This window comes from Pholcus phalangioides, unplaced genomic scaffold (assembly GCF_987345545.1).
Source record: "Pholcus phalangioides strain wild (caught in Gottingen) unplaced genomic scaffold, Ppha-v1.0 ptg000031l_1, whole genome shotgun sequence".
Classification (NCBI taxonomy): Eukaryota; Metazoa; Arthropoda; class Arachnida; order Araneae; family Pholcidae; genus Pholcus; species Pholcus phalangioides.
The window spans coordinates 6,242,399-6,262,368 of NW_028301621.1; the positions used below are offsets into that span (position 1 = coordinate 6,242,399).

General features: G+C 38.4%; 1 protein-coding gene across 7 annotated transcripts in view; it reads left to right on the forward strand.

Annotated features, from left to right (window-relative positions):
* LOC149067053 (neuronal acetylcholine receptor subunit alpha-7-like) overlaps positions 1-19,970 on the forward strand; it is a 145,742-nt gene that overhangs the window by 103,413 nt on the left and 22,359 nt on the right. For 3 of the 7 annotated variants that reach the window (XM_089252958.1, XM_089252959.1, XM_089252961.1), the window contains exon 9: positions 9,705-11,474. The exons of the other annotated variants lie outside the window; for them this stretch is intronic. In XM_089252958.1, the coding sequence (XP_089109084.1) occupies positions 9,705-10,259 (555 nt within the window). In that variant the 3' untranslated portion in view covers positions 10,260-11,474. Of the gene's footprint in view, positions 1-9,704; positions 11,475-19,970 lie in introns of those variants that run through there. 7 annotated transcript variants of the gene reach the window in all.

The window sequence follows — 19,970 nt, forward strand, 5'->3', positions numbered from 1 at the left end:
TCTAGTTTCGGTTTATTTTTTCAACTATGTAAGTCCTATGCGCATCCGCCAGTGGTCGCGGCTTTGTATTATCCAATGAGTATTGACTACTTGGTTATTTACGTTGCGACAGTTTTCGAGCACTCGAGAACTTATTACTAAACTACTTGACGCGTGATGCTACATATCGAACTGCTCTTTGATTCATATGAAATTTAATATAGATTTGACAATTCTCATAATGATGACCCGATGTTCCTCGCTGTATAACTTTACCTTCATCCTCTGTCATTTGCATCCATGAAATTAAAAACGAAATCCATTCTTCGCCTTGCATGTTGCATGCATGTACGTATGCTTGTAATTATCACTAAGCATGATGTCATTGCAATGTCTACCGATATCCAATTCTTTCTCTGAGGTGGTGAAAGACAGAAAAAAGACAGGGGCATACATTGCTTCTGCGAACACCAAACGAGCGCATTACCTGTTATTCTAAATAAAATTTTGAATCTCTGTAAAGTTGTGAGGAAATATTCGTTTTTAAAAAAATGTGACGTGTTCATCCGCCACAACATGTCATCCACTATGAAAATATTCGTAGTTTAGATCGAAACTGCCGAATTCAGATCCTTGAACGGTCGATTAGCGTTAAAATCTCTATAGACTTCATAAATGTTTATAAAATTTCCGGCAAAATTAAAAAATTTTTTTTTTTAATGACATGAACAGTCTAAAACTGAGCCTTCGAGAAGCCATGTTGACGATGCCATGAAAATATTCAAAATACGCCGAGTACGGTTAAAGTTATTGCGGTTCTCTGTAGACTTCGACCTTTCTTGCGTTGCCACAAAATGTGTATTATACAGTAGTTCTGATATAAACCTGTTTCAGCAACTCAAAACGTGAATTTACCCAGAAACGCCCAGAACTTCCTATCTGAGAACTGTATAGTAACAACATTGGAAGTCAATCCACGTGTTCGTACGCGTTAACATTTCAAATCAATAAAACTTCAGAATCTGATATGATTTTCGTCACAGTATAGTTCAATAAATCAGATTTTCTCTGACCAAGGGGTCGTGAGCATTAGTATGAACTCGACGTTCTTCAACGCCATCGGTTGCCATCATCTTCAGCTGAAATTGACTGGAACGAACAGAATATAATTCCAACTCTTATTGCAGACATTGACTGACTGGATCATGGGAAAAAGCCAATCAAGACGAGACTGTGTAAGAACAGCAGCGGGTTTACAAGTTTCAGTTGTCAAGGCAAATAAAAAAATGTTTGTGTTCATTGCAGTCAGTTTCATTTAATATCTTATGATGATGCCAACCTATGATGTTAGAGGAATGTCAAGTCGATGTTCAAGCTTTCGACGGTGCCTTGACCCGAGAAAATGTTATCCATTGCTATTCCATTCTCGTGTTTTATGGGAATGATGAAAATACTCAGAAAAACATCCTATTTTCTCCCGTATTTTCAACGAAGCCTATTCGAATTTTCTAGTCTTACTGAAGTCAAGAATTTCCAAACTTATTAATAATAATAATATGATAATTTTGACTATAAATATGAATATTCATCGCCTATTTTTGTAATGTTGAATTTGTTTTGTTTTTTTTTGTTTTTGCTATTGGTAGAATTCATCTCAATCCACTGTGGATAATATTTAAATGCTGCCATTGGTGATTTGGTGATTTAGAGAAAATATCACCGTTGAAGTAAAACTTGCATCCGGCCAATGATCCTAGTCCCCTCCCCCACTCCATCTTAGTATATTTGCTATGATCTCTCTGATACCTATAGAAATATTGGATTTGAGCCCCCTCAGAGTAAGTTCAGTCGACGAGTCTAGCTGTTGTTTCCTATACATTTTGAGCCAACTTACGTTGCTATTCTTGTCTGTAATTACTACTACTCAACCATACATGTCTCTCGTACACATTTTTTAACGAATCGGTACATGCAGGAACGTATTGTATTTCTGTGTGTATATGCGTGGTCCTAACGTATTTATGTTGACGGAGTTGTGCTTTCTTCGTGTTCTTGCTGGTGCTGCCATCTAATTATTTCGGGCGACAACTGGTGATTTCCGGTGTATTTGAATTCCTGAATTCTGCTATTTTTTTGAGGAAAATAAGGTCACTCCAGCACATAGGAGACCATTGAAATTGATCATAAATGCTTCAGGAAAGTATGTAGTCACTGATTCTCTCATAGATATGATTCAGTCACGAGTTCATGTCATGTGACGTGCCATGAAAAAATTCCCGTGTTCTTGTACCGATGTTACCCTCATAAATAGAAATACAAAAAAGAAATCAAAACATTAAGAGTAAAGAGGGAATTAGTTTCAGATTTTCTAAAAATGAAAAGACTGGAAAATAGTTTCCTGACATTCTTTAGAAACATTGGTTTGGCTTTTCTTTTTATTTTACTTGGCGATATGAAACGCGGTTGCGAAATCATTTCGAATTTCCTAAATTGCAAAAGGTTCTTTCTCCGCAGCAACTTTTATCGCTGCGGAATGTGAATGTAGTCGTAAAATACCAGACAGAGAATGGTGGAGGGTGACTGAGAGAATGAGAACATATCGAATAAAATGCGATAAACGAAATATCATAACCTGGAGATACACACATGCTTTGATACATATCCGTAGCTGCTCTTGGGCGATCGCTGCTTGTGCGGGTTCGAGTTTTGTATCAACGATTTTGCCCAGGATTCCTTTAATTTCGTTACAGGCGTTCGGTATCTGCGACAGCAGAAAAGAAACAGCCCCGATTTTTCCTAGTGCATTACGTGTATGCGTACGTTTCCCTCTGTTTCATTTCACGTCATCGTCATTGCTTTTAGGTGTTATTTGATAGTACCTGTATTTTTCTTGAACGGATTTCTGTAATCGAACCCTAAAAACAAACCAAAACAATTTTTATTTGTTGCCCCTTAACCACTTCACGTACAAGCTTTTAGCAACAAATTTGTTTTATCTCCATTTGACGATACGGCGATAAATCTGATGACCTTGTCCTAACCCATCTGCACGTTAGGAAAATAAAGAAAAAATAGAATAAAAGGAAAAAAAGTAATAGATAAGGTAGATAAGAGATTTTTTTTAGAGAGGGTGAAAAGTCACTCTTACCGTACGTGTTCTCTTTCACCCTTACATGCATATACAGTAAAACCCCTCTTAACGGTCACCTCTCTCCTTGTTTTTTTTCTCTGAGCAACCAAGTGTCAATATTTGAATTCCAACCCAAATGCGATCCCCGGTCAGCGTGATAGAGATTTTATTACGTACACGCACATTCCCGTATGTACCGATTCGTTCGTTGGGGGTTCCGCGGGGGGGGGGGGGGGGGTTGGGGTAGTAAGTAGGGCCTCCAAAAAATGGCTTGGGGATCCATGATGTTCTTAAGTCAGCCACCTCGTGGGCAATTTGCCTTGTTGTGGCGTTGTATTTGTATATTTTCCCTTTGAAGACGACACTCATTGCGTTTCAAAACGCATTTGGAATTTTGTATTTTTCTCTTGTATTTGCCTCTTTCGTTGAGAATTTCTGAGCATAACCCTGTAACACAATGATGTTCTTAATACTGTTTCTATAGCTTCCGAGCATGTACATATTTTATAGAACCGTAGGTGTCTAACATCGACACATGCCTTGGCCAAACCGGTCAGAGTGAGCGTGTTATCCGACTTTCAAGTTCGACTCAATCGAACCTTCTTACCGAAGACTCTGAGAGGACTTGCAACTCAGCCGTATAGCCGCTGCGGTGTTCGAGTGGTCATAGTGACGGACTCGCAGGACCCGAAACCGACCATGATCGGGGTTCGAACTCCACCTTCGCAAAAGTGGTGGTCGGCTGAAGTTCGTTTTCTGTGGTTCCTAACTTCGAGGCACAAACGTGAGCCGATTTCCCCGTTAAAAAGTGTCACCACTCTAAAAAAAGAGCAACAGACCTATAACGGGTACACCGTTATAGGTCTGTTGCTCTTTTTTTACTGTTGTACTATTTAATCATTACACTTCATGCATAGTCAGAAAAATTGATGGCAGATGGCAGCACTACACACAACAAACATTACACAGAAACAAACTTCGCTGAAAATTCGCTACATTTCCGCAGGGGAATATGGACGAGGTGCATGTCTACGTTTAGTAGTAGCTCAGTCGTATAAAACCTAACTGTATTTACTACGCAGACAACACCCTCGACCTTGGTGCTCCTCTTAGAGGGGGCACCAAATGCGAGTTGAAGGAGATGGGAAAGTTCATCAAAAAAGTGTTGTCCGAGGCGTGGCAAAAATAGGTTCTCCACGACTGCAGAATTTTTTTCGGTACCGCTCTCGCGTGTACTGGTTCAGCGCTTGCGATATGACCATGCATTTTACGACAGAGAATTCTTGCTTAGATCGCTCCTCGAATTTGCCCGATGAGTTCTGAATCACCCTGAATGTATTCTGAAAGTTAAACTCAGGATATAACTTTGGGAACATCGTTGATACTCGTGAAATTCGTTGGAGAAAACTATCAAAATATGAAATGATTGTGTTTCGCAAATTACGCAAATAATTTTTTTTTATGGTCGAGACTTCAGTAGTGTCAGGAGTTTTTGTTCTTGGGAATACGTCAGGATTCTGTGGAAGTAATTGTCAAAAACAGCGAATGAATTTTTTGTGGAATTTTTATGGAGAACGCTGTATGTATTGGAGAAAAATATATACATATTTCCACAAATGAGATGGCGTTTTGGCAAGAGAAATTCTAAGGTTTCTCGTTTTACACAAAATTGTATGGAGCATTCAGTAATAAGACGATTTCTCATATTCTATTTTCCACTGCATTTTTAATGCTTTCTTTTCTTCCCTGATCTTTTTCTTCAATGCGGAGCGAATACGGAAAAGGTTACGATTTTTTTCTTCCGGGCAGATGAGGTGAAAAAAAAATCGGCGCTTTTACATTTACATGTAGGAAATATGTACATGCATTCAATTTTTTTGATTGCTATTTTAGGTGACATGTCTTCTCTTGTTGCCAATGATTGCGACTCCGTGCATAGTGGTAATAAGAATTGAAATATGAAGCTTTCTCTCTCAGTTGATGCAGGGATGAAATTTCTCTTTGCATGCGAATTTCTTTTAAGGAATATCAAATATACAGTTTGACGTTCATTATTTTAGATTTGTGCTATATGTTGTTTGAAATCTGTGGCTACATTTTGGAGAAGAGGATTGGGAGAGGTGGATTTAAAAGAATTCATTCACCCCCTGCTCTGCTCTTTTACCACGAAATTTCATTTGCTGATCCAATGCATATATTCAACTCATATATGATCAACTAATGGCCCTCGGGATAAATGTACCACTCGAAATCATCTGTCGTGGCCCCGACACGCGAAACGAACAGAGCTCGTATGCCATCGCGGTACAGTTGCACATCACGTAGCTGACCAGCGGCATAAACTATGTTACTTAAGTGACCTGCGGCACCATTTTAGATCCCTCGAGTGACCCCTGGCACATTCCCATATCACTTGATTGACTTGACTCAAGGCACAGTTTCAGAGCACTTAAGCGGCCCGCAGCACATTTACAGACCACTTAAGTGAGTCGCGGAACAGTTACAGATCACTCGAGCAGCCCGTGGCACATTTCAGTTTACTTAAGCGACTCATGACACATTTACAGATCACTTTAATGGCCTCTGGAATACTCCCAGATCACACGATTGAACCATGGCACAGTTCCCAATCATTTGAGTGGTCCGCGGTACATTTACAGATCATCTTACATCACACAAGACTTACGTTACTTAAGTTACGCAATTTCGCATGTCGAAAATACTAACAATACTTTATAAACATAGGGATATTTACTTCTTTAATTCGCGCCACTTCCGTTTTACCCGTGTGCGTTATATGAAAACGCTAAGAGTTCCTTGTGCATACACACAAATTACAATATTCCATTAATTCCACTGTGACCAGTTTATACAAGATATGCAGGAAACTGGTCGGTACGCCGAGATGATGACGATGACTAGGAAAGAAAAAATCATATTCGCCTCCTTTTAGGCGATAAGCACAGCCCTCTCACGGTCCGGACGAGTGCGCTACCACTACGCTATAGAGGCAATCATAAACTTCTTCCTTGGACCATAACGCGTGGAGAGAGTCGTGGTTCGAGTCATACTAGAGACAAATACGAATTTCTCTTCTTTCCTAGTCGTCATCTGCGCATAACAACCAGTTTCTTTGCGCATCTTGTATTAGCAAGTGGAGAGGACATCTTTGACTGGTTTAGTCGACCCGATCAGAAAATTTACGATGAATTTGGAGATAGAAATAAATTTCCATCATTTCACTACAATCATCAGAAAGTATGAATAGGGAGATACACCTTCGCATGGATCTTTCTATGCCTTCCGACAGAAAGTTGCCGCCAATGTCACTACAAATCAAAAGAAGAGGAATATTATGCTTTTCCTAGGATCACACACTTGTACCTGTGCTGGTACATATGAGTAATCAGACCGCCAGCCGGAGACAAAAACTCTTCCACAAGGTCAAGTGGGAGCGGATGAATCGTGTACTATTTCTACTACTTTACCGTACAATGCACTTCGTACCACAGGCGGATCCAAGTGGGAGGTGAACATTTGATCCTTGTTGACTATATGTAACCCTGAATGGTTCGTTTGCCCTCCCAATAGAGGAGTCTGTATCCGTTTACAGCTGCGGAATTTCTAACGAATCGGCGCATGCCTCAACGTGTGTTCTGAGTGTATGTTTGAGCCCAACGTAATTTTGCTGTTGAAGTTGGGCTTGATCCGTGTTCTTGCTGCTGTTGCCGTCTTCCATATTCTAAAGTGAATATTCTAAATGCTTTATAAAACTGTTCACCTCTCAACTACAACCTCATTTGTTTGAAAATGTGAAAACATCTGGGAGCTAAGTCAGGGCTACCACGGTGGATGCTTCAGCTACTACGATTTGGACTCGCATAGTGTGTCCGTGTGGGGACTGGAATCGTTGTGAAGAAGGGCATGTCCATCTCTCTCATTTTGTTCCTGTGCGGATATTGGCGGCAGCTTTGTTGAGAAGGGCGTGGGTTAAATCTTGTCAAATTCAGTGTCTTAATCGAAATTTCAGTTATGAAAGGAGAATGTAAAGAAGTCGTACTTACCTACCTTTTTACCTATCATTATTACGGAGGGTGGAAAAATAATTACTTTCGGGTGATGGCGGATCTCCTTATTTCCGTTCTGCAAAATCTGCAGACGCGTCGAAGCACCGCGGGACGAAAATTAGATTTCAGAAACTTTAACCGTCTGAAAATCTGTTCAGAGTAATACGCGAACAGGATCATCTAGTACAATTCTGAATCCGAATCATTTGCGTGTTGTACAAGGTGCGTTCAATAAGAACTTAAGATCATAAGTAGTAACAGTAAAATCATAAGAAATGAAGAACAAAAAAAAAATATTATTTTTCAAAGTATCTTCCCTCACATGATGCGCAATGTTCCCGTCGTTCAATCCACTTTTCAACGCAAGTAGAGAAGTCTTTTTCTGGAAGCTGCCTCAATGAACGCTGCACAACTGAAGTTTCTACCGCAGTTCACGACGATTTCACGCTGTACAGGGTTCATAGCTACCAGCACGCACCGAATTTTACTTGCGAACTGTTGATCCTAGAGGCATGATTCCAGTTATTATAAAGTAACCAAATTACGCACAACTCAGATAGGTACGTTTTACCCGCATTTATCCTTTTTTTTCTTACCTTTTCTCCGTTTTTTGAATTCAAATATCTCTCCGAATGTTGCACATTGAAACGTGGAGTTTTATTTTATTGGCATCGGGAGATACAGGGCAACAACTTTCTCATTAGGCTTTTTCAGACAGGATAAACATATAGAAAATAATTTTTTTGATATTAATAATTGACATAACTCCTTGCAACACGAATGAATGATGCATCTGAGTTCTACGCGTAATTTCGATAATTTTTCCGATTGTAAGTATGCCTCTAGGATCAACGGTTCGCCGGTAAAATTCGGTGCGTGGTGGTAGCTTTGCACCCTCTGTATATGTATGTGTTGTCACAAACTTAACTTTTCAGAACTGAAACATAATACTACAACGTTCAAAAAGTTCAGAGACTTATTTTGTTAGAGAAGAATGAATACAGATGTGACCTGTTTATTGAGGTGTCTTTCGAGGTAACTGCCCTGTGCACACAATTATGAGTCTGCTTTTGTTCATAGAAAGATGTAAATGTGGATTGCAACCTTTTTTTTTGTCGCATCCTCCAGTGCCATCTTCAGAATCGTTGCCCCCCTCAAGCAAATTCTTCATCCGAGAGAAAACGGAAAATGTCACATAAGACAAGATCGGGTTAATAAGCTGGTTGTGAAAGCATCGCATCGAATGTGATGTTTCGACAGATAATCTGCGACCAGGAGGGACCTGTGAGTTCTTAAACCAGTGTTTCTCAAAGTGTGCATCGCGGTTCCTAGGGGCGTCGCGACTAGCTGGAGACATTGATTTGTGTGTTTATTTATGCTTTGTAGTGGTTCTTTTATAAATTTGAAAATATCTACTAAACTATTCTGGAGAGCACCAGCTGATGCATGAATTGGGTAAGGGAGCCGCGGGTAACAAAAGTTTGAGAGCCACTGTCTTAAACGTCTGCATGGTTCGTGATCAGACCTTTGGAATGCAAAGTCGTGTGTGATCCATCACGATAATGCGTCAGCTCACAGGTCTCTCCTGTTGTGAGATTTCTTTGTGAAAACATCCCATTCCCATACTTTCTCAACCAACTTATTCTCCCGATCTTGCCCATTTTTCCCCCCGGATAAAGAATTTGTTTAAGGGTCCAACGATTCTCAGATTCTGGAGAAGTGCAGCGAGCGGCGATGATGGAGGATGTGACAAAAAAAAAAAAAGCTTGCAATCCGCATTTACATGTTTGTAGGAACAATGGCAAGAATGCATAATTACACAGGGTAATTACTTCGAAGGAAACATCAAATTAACATTCTTTATCTGTATTCATTCTTGCGTAATAAAATAAGTCTCGAAATTTTTTGAACGTGGTAGTATGCAAATGCAGTATTAAAACCGTGTCTAAACGCCCCTACAGTCCGGATCACCGAGACAAGTTGACAGAAAAAGCCTTCTATATTTCTTTTGAAAAGTGGATTGAACGACGGGACTATAGTATGTAATTTGAGGGAAGATATACTTTGAAAAAGAATATTTTTTTTTGCTATACCTATATATTCGTTGATTTGTTTTATGATTTCACTCTAACTTCTTATGGAACGCACCTTGTAGTTGTTTGGAAGTGAAACGGCGATGATTTATGTGGTCGAATTCACAAGACATCGAGGGATACGAACTCAGGTCGGATGCGTGTTTAAAAAAATTGTGATTCTGATATTTATTTATAAAGTGTATTTCATATTGAAAAGAAAGAAGGAGTAGATTTCGTTTTCTCGAAATTCCTATTTATACATATATTGGTATCGATTACATGCAAATGAAAGCACATATACACAATATCAATTAGTATCAAATATGCATTAAATGATAATTTATTTTGTTATCGCTCAGAGCATGTTACATACATAATATACAACGTAAAAATTCTTGTTATGAGGAGAGAGTTTAAAGTTGACCAACTCCTTCTTTCTTTTCCCGTTCTCAGATCAAGACTCTATTCCTGGTCTGGTTGCCATTCATCTTGAGAATGCACCGCCCGGCCAAGATAGTGGCGCGCCTGAAGAACGCCTCCGCCGCCGGAAGAGGAGGCGCAGGTGGGTCTTCTTCGAGCTCCAAGCACTTGGACATCAAAGAACGGTCATCGAAAAGCCTCCTGGCCAATGTACTTGACATGGACGATGACTTCAGGCCTCAGAACAACATGTCCGCGTCCGTCGTAGGTGGCGGCGGCGGCGGCGGCTCGTCCGGAGGTTACGTGCAGCTCATCGGCGGGAACCTTAACTCGGGCCGAAGCATAGAGGACACTCCACCGCCATTGCCGAGTTCCTGTATGAGTGCTCAGAAAGAGTTATCCGCCATCCTGAGGGAAGTGCGCTTCATCACCAAGCGCATGAAAGACGAAGACGCGACTCTGGATATTATATCCGAATGGAAATACGCGGGCATGGTCGTCGATCGCGTGTGCCTCATTATATTCACTGCCTTCACCATCCTATCGACATGCATTTGCCTTTTCTCTGGACCACATCTCGTGGCCTGACGCATTATTTTGGATAGTGGCTCAATTATCGTACACAAAGTGCTCGAGACGTGTGTCTTCGATGTCAACGCGTGGTAAGTGCGACAGATACAATGGATGCCCTTACTCGTCGTGTCCAAGGAGTTACACTCGGCGAGTGTGCAGCGGATTTAAGTGACAAAGTCATCTTCATGATGTCGAAGAAACCAATTCCAGAGCAAGTATTGGAGCAAAAACCTGGAGGAAACGCGCGTCTTTCGATACAAACATTTTTCGAATTTGAGACATAAAAAAATATATTTATATTTTATATTAATTACATAATTTCATTTTTTTCTTTCGTCCAACCAATCTCTTTTCCGAGTTGGACGATTCATTTTAATCAAAGGCATTTCCATTTCTTTTTTTCATATTTCATAGTGTTTTGCGCGTTCACAAGGGAAAAAAAAGAACTCTGCATACAACATGGCGCACATTTGTGCAATGTATAATGCTCTTTTTTCGTATTAATTACGAATCTTGAATTTTTTGGGGCCATTAATGTCTGTAGCTCGAAGAAGAAAATATCTCCCAAGTTTCCCCACCGTTCGTATAAATTATCTGAATGTTCAAGGTGATAGATAAAGTTATTATTAGAAATTTACAAGAAAAATAAAAAAAATTCAAAAAAAGAAAAAAGAATTTACCGATGATAATGTTCTTATTCCATTCGCATTTTGATAATATTTGGGGCTTTTTTTCCAACAAGACAATTATGCTGCAATGGCATAGTCAGCTCACAATTTGTATTTGATCTTTTGAGGAGTATGGTGATGATAGCGAACGTCTTTTGCTCTTGAAAAAGCGAAAGAATAAATCAGGACCGCAACCACGTGCCCGCAAAATCATGAACGGTTCTTTTCGAAAACAAATTAAATAGAAACTTACGAAACAGTGTTCTCTTAACTAGTATCATCGTAATATCGCGAATTGTAGAAGGTCGTTCTACAGTGTTTTTATACTAATTTTCGTCTCTCTACATCATCTCCAACGTGTTTCTCATGAAGACCGAGGTGCTTGTTTGAACCACACAAATATTCTTGTTCAAATTCATCTTAGAACTTGTGACCTATAGGACGCTTCTTTTTTTTGCGGACCTAAAATACTTTTCTCAACCAACTCTGAAATTAGTTCTTTGCATAATTGTAAGCTCATTTCTCTCATAATGATAATAATTTTCATCATAAATTTCAATTTCCTCCATAGTTCATTAAATTATTTTTTTCAATAATTGCTAAATTACTTCTTTTAGCAATTCAAAAATTATTTCTTTTAATAACTCTAAAATTATATGCATATTTTGCCAATAATCTGAAAACAAAAATATTTTTTCAATAATATGAAAATCATTTTTTTTTTCAATAGTTCCAAAATTATAATTTTTTCATTAATTCTGGAAATATTTCTTGCATAAGCTGCGAAATGTTTCAAGTGAAAGTTCTTCTTTCACCAATTCTGGACTACATTTTTTGAGTAGCATTTTTGTAAATTCTGTAACTACGTAAGCCCATCGGGCCACTGCAAAAAGCTTCGAGGGTACATGTAGATAAGACCCTTGTGTTAAGGAAACCTCCAGTTAAATTACTCTTTAGATTTCATTTAAGGATTAGCTTTTGGTTAATTTGTGTATGATAATTATATCAGACTTTCCATTTCGGCGCTCTTCGTCTGATCGTGCTCAATAAATGTTCTTTCGAGCGGATAGAGATTCGAAAACCCTGGTGATCTACTCCGTCAAAGAGAGAAACGAAAAACGTTATGAAACCCGGTGGAAAATAAGTTCTTGGGTATTTTTGCATTTATTCTTCGAGTGATGGCCGTGGCAAAGCTGAACGGCACGAATTGTTCTGCCGCTTCGACTTGCAGGTTGTCTTTCGTACCTTTTGTCATGGCCTAGACGACGCTTCAAACACGTAGCCGGGACCTCGGAATCGTGGATCCGTGTCCCGTTTTTCGTTAGACTCTCTTGACGGAGTAGTCAATGTAAATAAAAGAGAATCTGTTCATGTTTTTTTGTGAGGCATCGTGGAATTCCCTTTAGTCGAGTCAGAATCATGAAATCTGAGTGTACTTCATAGACATGATCGCTCAGAAACACGTTGGATCGAAAATATTTCAAAAAGGGGAAGTGGCGACTTTCAAAGAGACACGAATCCACGACTCTGTGCTCCCGGCCCAGTGTTCTAAGTGAGAAATGCTAGGCTACGATTATCCAACTAATATCGTTGTTGATATTTACTATATATAATGTATGTGTATATTATATCGAGCAAATATTTATAATTAAAATATATATTGAGTGTATCCGTAGTGCTTGATAAGCGGCAGGTAGTGATTTCTGTCGCAGGCCCTTCGTTTTCTCGCGCTCTATTCCCTCTTATATGAAGTAGTTAGGACAAACCTCTCCGGAAACAAAGACGAACTTCATAGCTTTTTACTGCGTGATGAAATGAGTGGTCGATTCAAAGAAGCCAAAACGCAATGACTTTTGAGAATTCCGGGAATTAGATGAATCTTATTTCATGGAGATCAATTAATTCGAATCAAACAGCGAGGGCCCGAAATTAGAGAAGGCTTTCATTAATTTTTGTTAGTGTGAGTTTTTAGCATTTTAGTATGTATAGACATTCGAAAAATCTTCTATTTGGCGAGGATCTTTGTGAGTCTTATTTTACATTCCCCATCTCCTTAAATTTATTACAGGGTTCTAAGAAGACCCCCCAGAAATACTTTCTCAATGCACTTCGAATTTATTAGGAAGACCCTGTTTCTATATCATGTCAAAATGATGTAAATATCCGTAAAAAAAATTCGTTTAATCTTCTGCTTATCCATGTTCGTTAAGATGCGGATATGGCAGGGAGCTAGAATTTTTCTACAAAATAAAAGAAAAAACCCCGAGTAACTCAAATTTGAATGCATTGCAAGTTCACTCATTAATAGCTTCGCTTCACAGTGACGAATAAGCTTTACGTTGTCCCTCAACGGGGTCTGAATATGTAACAACGTGTTTTCAAGCATCTATTAGTTGGATTGCTTATTAAGTAATAGATACATTGTTTTTCGACTGCCAACGGTTTTAGGAAACTCTTGGTTGAGGCGAGGATGTAGAAAAACCACTGAGCGTTAGAAATTAATCCCATGGGAGGAGATTCGTTAGCGTTACAGGGACAATGATTCCTCAGCATCAATGTGATGGCGTCCACCTGCACTTAAAAAAAAATTCCGTCATCATCCTTGTTCCCCGCCAGCCTTTCGGTTATGGACTGACAAAGAGTCATATAAAAAGAACTGAGGTTTAACTCGGACGATGTTGTGAAGGACACTTTGAAGCAGTGGCTGCTTTCGCAGTCCGAGACCTTGTTCGAGAAAGGGATATAGAGGGTGGATACTATCGACCACCTGTTGGTTTTCTGTGGTTCCCAACTTCAAGGCGCAAATGCGGACAGATATTCTCGTTTAAGAGTCTCGCCACAGAGAGCAACACGCCTACAGCGATACAATTATTCAATCATTACACTTAATTTATAGTTATAAAAAAAGGATGGCGGATAGCGGCCCTACACGTAGCACGCATTACACAGAAACAAGCTTCATGTTGGAATGTGCGTTCACTACACGTGCCCGCACACTCCAACATGTATCTATTCTTTAGAAGTTGTGCAGAGGAATGTGGATGAGGTGCAGGTGTGATTTTGTAGCAGTGCCCGAAAACTACACCACCTGACTTTGTGTCAAAAACAAATATGGAAAAATGTTTTCCGTTTTCAAGATCGGACGAGTTTTTCGGAAGTTATAATATTTTGAAGTTTTGTGACGTGCTAGTGACGTTGATCTGGTCAGTTACACGCCAAAAACAACGAAACGTGCGCACACGCACGCACGCGCGCACACACACTTTTTATCCATGATTGGCGCTTTTTCTCTTCGTGTAGAGTGATGTAATAACCGTTATTACGTGTTATCTTCATCTATATTTGCAGCTTTATCACTAGCTTTGTAGAGTTAGCCAAATGAGAAAAATTTCAAAACTGTCTAACCATAACCAAACTGGCTTGCACATCTTTAGCTTTTTTGATTTCTGGGAGGGTTAATATCATTGCTACAGCTTAGAAAATTTATACGTTTGGTATACGTTCGGTAATTTTCGCAGGATTCGGAAGTGACTTAATTTTTGAAGCGTTATGACTCTGGAATTATCAGTCAAATCAAAAAACAGAAACATTGTTCGGCATTAGTTTTTGACAAGGAATCACGTGATGTAGTTTTTAGACGATCGATAGTATCCACCCCGTATGTACTGGCGTTGAAAACAATGAGACGAATCACTCTGCCTTCACGTACAAGGCAGCCAGTTCTTAGTGGCAGGAATATTTCACCCCCGGGGACTCCCGTCATTTTTTCATTTGACCAACTTTCATCATTTAAAAACAAATTCACCAAAAAAAAAAAAAAAAAAAAAACCATCGATGTATCATCAATACTATTCGTTGATGTGATAACGCTACATGTAACAAACTACGATAAAAACTTGACCCAAGGCCTTATTCACCTTGATTGGTATAGATTGTATGATATATATGTTTACGCGTATGAATTCAATTCCTTTTTAGGTGGTTAGGAAGATAAAATAAGGGAGCACATGTGAATTTTATCTGTCCCTTCACAGGCAGCTATCCATTGGAAATGGGTGTGTAATGATGACATTATCATAAGCTACATAGAAATCATATATAGATGTAATAGATGTAAGCATATATCCTGAGTGTGTGGATAAAATTTTCTGTTAGTTAGATGAATATAGAAAGTCTTCTTCATGGTATATGGATGGTTCGAGTCCCTCGACGAGTTATGCATTGGGACAGAACTTGTTTTTTCTTAAAATGTGGTCCTTCATACTTTTGCTCTGGTGATACTATATTATTAACTGCTAAGTTACTAAGTTGAAAACTGTTTGATGAAATGTTGATGAGAGAACATTAAAACGAGGGAATGCCTGACCAGAACCGCCATTGCGGCTTAATTACTAATGCCTGGATCTTTTTCGGATACCAGCAGCGAGAGGTGAGGGCGATTTTTGTCACCACGTTCATTTCAGAGGCAAACGCCAAAATCGTGTACTTTGACTTCCAAGGTGGACCAAAGAAAGATATGGACATAAATCCTATTTTCTGTCCTTAGTTGGGACAATTAGCTTTGCCCAATTTGCTTTTGTCTTGGAAGTTGCAGATGATAATTGAAACCATTGATGGACAGAAATTTATACGCATAGGCATTTATATGTCCTGGTTTCGTCTCAATGAAATGTGGCCAATCGTGAGTATCCGTGTTTAAGGAGTTGCAAAACTGTCAACTGCCCACGACTACCTCCAGGTGGTGTTTCCAATTATGGTTTTCTGTGTGCTTATGGATATGGCTCATTTTGATGCTCTATATTCCCGTTTGAAGTTTCTACGTGGAGTTTGTAATGCCATCGCATATCTATTATATTATTGTTTATTTTCTTTTAAATTTGCTATTTTGTTTTTGTCGAACTATCTGTACTTCCTCCTAAAATATGAGATGATGACACGATTCTCTGGAGAAAATAATTCAAAATTTATATTAAGCTGTTAAATAATATTTGGGGTTTGTTTTTGAAGTTGAAGAAACAGACTAACCATAACATGTTGATACACGCACTCAAAAAGTGATGATGACGACCTTCCTGTAAAAAGAGAAATTACTGATCCAAAAAGGGACCAATGTGAGATTTTAACAGAAATAAACTTGGTGATTTCTATACACGTTCTACATATCTTTCAAACGGAGGAACAAAATTATATAGCAGCATAACATAAGAATATAAATATGGAATAGTGTTGTGAAACGTTTATACCCGCTTTCACGAAATCCACCTCTTTAAGAAGTGGTATCCGGTTGTAAGATATCCTTTTGATGATGAAAAAAAGTAGTTCGGACATGCAGAAAATATTATACCAATTATGGAACACAAGATTCTTTTCTAAATTATTCATACAAGGGATGCATATTCATGTAGTTGGATAGAATTTATCATGACGGACGAAAAAGACCGAACCTCTTGTGTTCCACGGACCACTTTACTAATAACATGGAAGCCATCGATTCTTTTCTCCCAATAAAATTATTTGATCATTTTTGTCGTACCACTGTCATTTTCTGCACACGAGGGTTAACCCAATAAAACTATGGTCACGGATCCCTTGTGTCAACAAAATGAGACCATGTGTCCTTTTCTAAGTAAAATTATGGCCAGGGACTCGTTTTTCCATTAAAATGAAGGTCACGGACACTTTGCACCAATGAAAGAAGGACCATGGATCCCTTTTACCAATAAAATTATGGCCACTATTCATTTTTCCAATAAAGTGAAGATCATGATCACCTTGCACTAATAAAAGGAAGGCGGAACACGGACCCCTGTGCCAACAAAATTATGACCGTGGATCTCCTTTCCTAGGAAAGACATGACCATGGAATCGTTTCCCAATAAAATAAATGACGGATTCCTTTCACCAATAAAATATTGGCCACGGACCACTTTTCCAATAAAATGATAGTCAGGGACCTTCTTTGAGTATAACATTCAGCATATACTAAAACAACTAGTTAATCTTCTCATCGAAGCTCATGGACTCCCTGGAGGCTTCCCAAGGACCCCCTGGTGTATCCAATGGTGCAGCTAAAATAAACAACGCAATCTATAAGAAGCAAGAATGCACTTGTGTTCGCTACAAGATGCCAACGTGGGGGCATTCAGACAAGCATCAGACTTACTTCTTCGGGTGAAGGCGGAGAACAGCGTCTGTGAAGAGAGATCAACCTCTGATTGGGCCCACATATAGGGCAGGCTACCATTCAAGAGACTCGGCACGTTCTGAATGGTGTGATTTTGTCCGTCGTCATTCATTTCCCTTTGGAGATTTTCTAAATGAGATAAATTTGTGAATTCCTTTCCTTTCCCGAACTGATTCGATTTTTCACGATTCTTACCCAGAAATTGTAGCAACAGATCGTCACTGTAATGACATAATTAGAGGAACTGTTATTTATCTACGCTATCTTACCTGTATAGCCCTAGGGCTAGGTCGGGGAAATGTTGCTGAACTTATCTACGCTACCCCCTCTTCCCCCGTTACTGCTACTACCAAACTGAAGCAAAATAATAAAAACCGGTCAACCCGTTTATAACGATCGGTGTGACAGATCCCAAATATTTTCCTATTTTTCCACCATGTTATTTTTTATCCAATATAACAACCGGCCAATCTCATCATAAATGCAGCGACGGTTTCAGCTCACCCCCCCCCCCACCTCCTTTTTTTTGCAAATAAATGTACAAATTTGTAGTTGAGTGTGACCTTGACCTTTGATGTTTGGGTGGTTAACTAGCGCCATCACTGAAACGTAACAAACCACAGCAAGGCGCACTGCATTCATGTGAGTCAACTGAATGGTCTTCCTGCCCCTCCCCTCTTTTGCTTACAATTCTGTTTTATTTTCTCACGTTGTGGCTGACTCCCCGACTTCGAATGTGGTTGATTTTTTGCTTTTATCTTATTCTAAATTTCATTGCACAATTTTAATTAATTTCTCATTGGGAGAATATATGGACAAGTGAACTTATGTTTTCATGCTGAAAATTATTCATTCCACATGGCTGTTTTGAATAGACGAAGCGCTATATCTTTCGATTTGAAATTGAATCTTTTGGCGGAAATTAACGATAAGTTGTGAAGTCGAAAGCCAAAATAGTCGAATCATTCAATATCCATTTGTGTGTGTGTGAGTATTATTGCAAAATTAATTTTTTTTTATTCAGTTAATACAACACACAATTCTTCGATTGTATGCTGTCAAAGATTGTTAATGTTATACTTAATAATTTTTTAAAACGTTCGATATAGCGACCTCCCAATATAACGTCAGTTTCCGTGGAGTGAGGGGGGATCATTATAACGAGCGTCGACTGTATGGTAGAACTGAAGATATATGCGCATATTCATTGGACAAAAATAATTAGACCTCTGTATAAAATTGCATGCTTTCGGTCCCATACAAACCAACGCCTTAAGCAAGACTCTTATCCCATTTTAGGTGAACGGATCTGATCTGGGTCTGATTCCCGTGAGAGAAAGTTAGCATTTGTCAAGGGCTCGCCAAATTTCAAAAATGTGCGTTCACTATAATAAATGTGTGTGTAGTTGACTACATAAACATCATCTAACTTAATCGTGGCAGGTCCTTGTTGTCCCACAGCTCCCTTGAGTTAGTGGGGTCCTGGGTCCAGTTTTTTTCATCCTAGATTTTTATCTATATACATATTGTTTTTTATTTGCTTTTATAATTCAAAATATTGTAGAGAGTCGAGTTACGCACCTAACGTTCCTTAATGCCAGCTTTGGCAGTTCCATAGTCCCTTGAATGTTGGAGAGAACGCGGCTGAGCACAATAATGTCTTCGATAATTATTATAATTAATAATTTCTTCGTGTGTAAGCAGTCACACGCTTTTAGGGCATTACACGCTTCGATCAATTAATTAATTAATTAAATTCATTCGAAAAAATGTTTTTCATCGTAGATAATGAGGGAGGGAGAAAAAATGTTGAAAGAAATTTTTTTCCTGTTGCTCAAATCTTGGACAATCCTTGAAAATGACAAGAAAATATTGTGTGTGTGTTCATTATTTTAACTCATTATTAAAAAAATTGTTCATCAACCGATAAGACAAGAAATGTTTTTTTTTAAATTTTTTTCTTTGTGTGTGTGTTATACGTGAAATCGACCAAAAAAAAGAAAAGAAAAATGAGCTGATCATTAAAAGCTATGGAGAAGAACATTGAAGCACATCGTCTTTTTCTAGTGACATTTTTAAATGGATTTATTTTAATGAATAAATTAAATTTCTTTTCTACTCAAATGAGTAGTACTTTGTGTGGAACTGAGAAAATGACCAGCGCAATGATGTAATTAATCAACTATATAATGATATTACTATCGATAATAATGAATGGTTAGATAATTAAGGAAAAAACCTTTCTCTTATATTATATATATATTATATACTATATTTTCTCTTTCCTGTGATGATGGTGATTTGTTATTTGTGCGCGTTTGTGCGTTTGTTGACGTTTTTCTCATGCATCAGGTGCTGTTGTGCGTGGCTTCTCACACGTATAAAAACAAATAAATAAATTAAGATAATATATATATATATATATGTGTATATATATATAAATGAGAATATATAACCAACAAGTGAAGCCAAATTGTGATTTTTAATATCTGCCATATATATTGTAATTTATATAACGATTTTGGTGTTTAAATACAGTTTTTTCAAATATTCTATAGTATATTGTTCAAGTTATTCGAAGCAATAAAAAAACATATAAAAAAAGTAATGATTTTTTTTGATCGGGTGATTCTTATTTATTTGTGATCATGTTCATGTACAGAGTGCACCGGAAAAATCAATTCTATTCGTCTTGAAATAGCTTGTGAACGGAGATACAGAGTTGTGCGACTCAGTAGGTTGGTTTAGGAAAAGTGACTTTATAACGCAATCAGATGCAAAGAACAGCACTGTGAAAAATGATGGAAGTTATGGACGATGGAAAAATGATTGATTTTTATCACATTTCAAGAAATACACTTGAGTAAAGTTCCT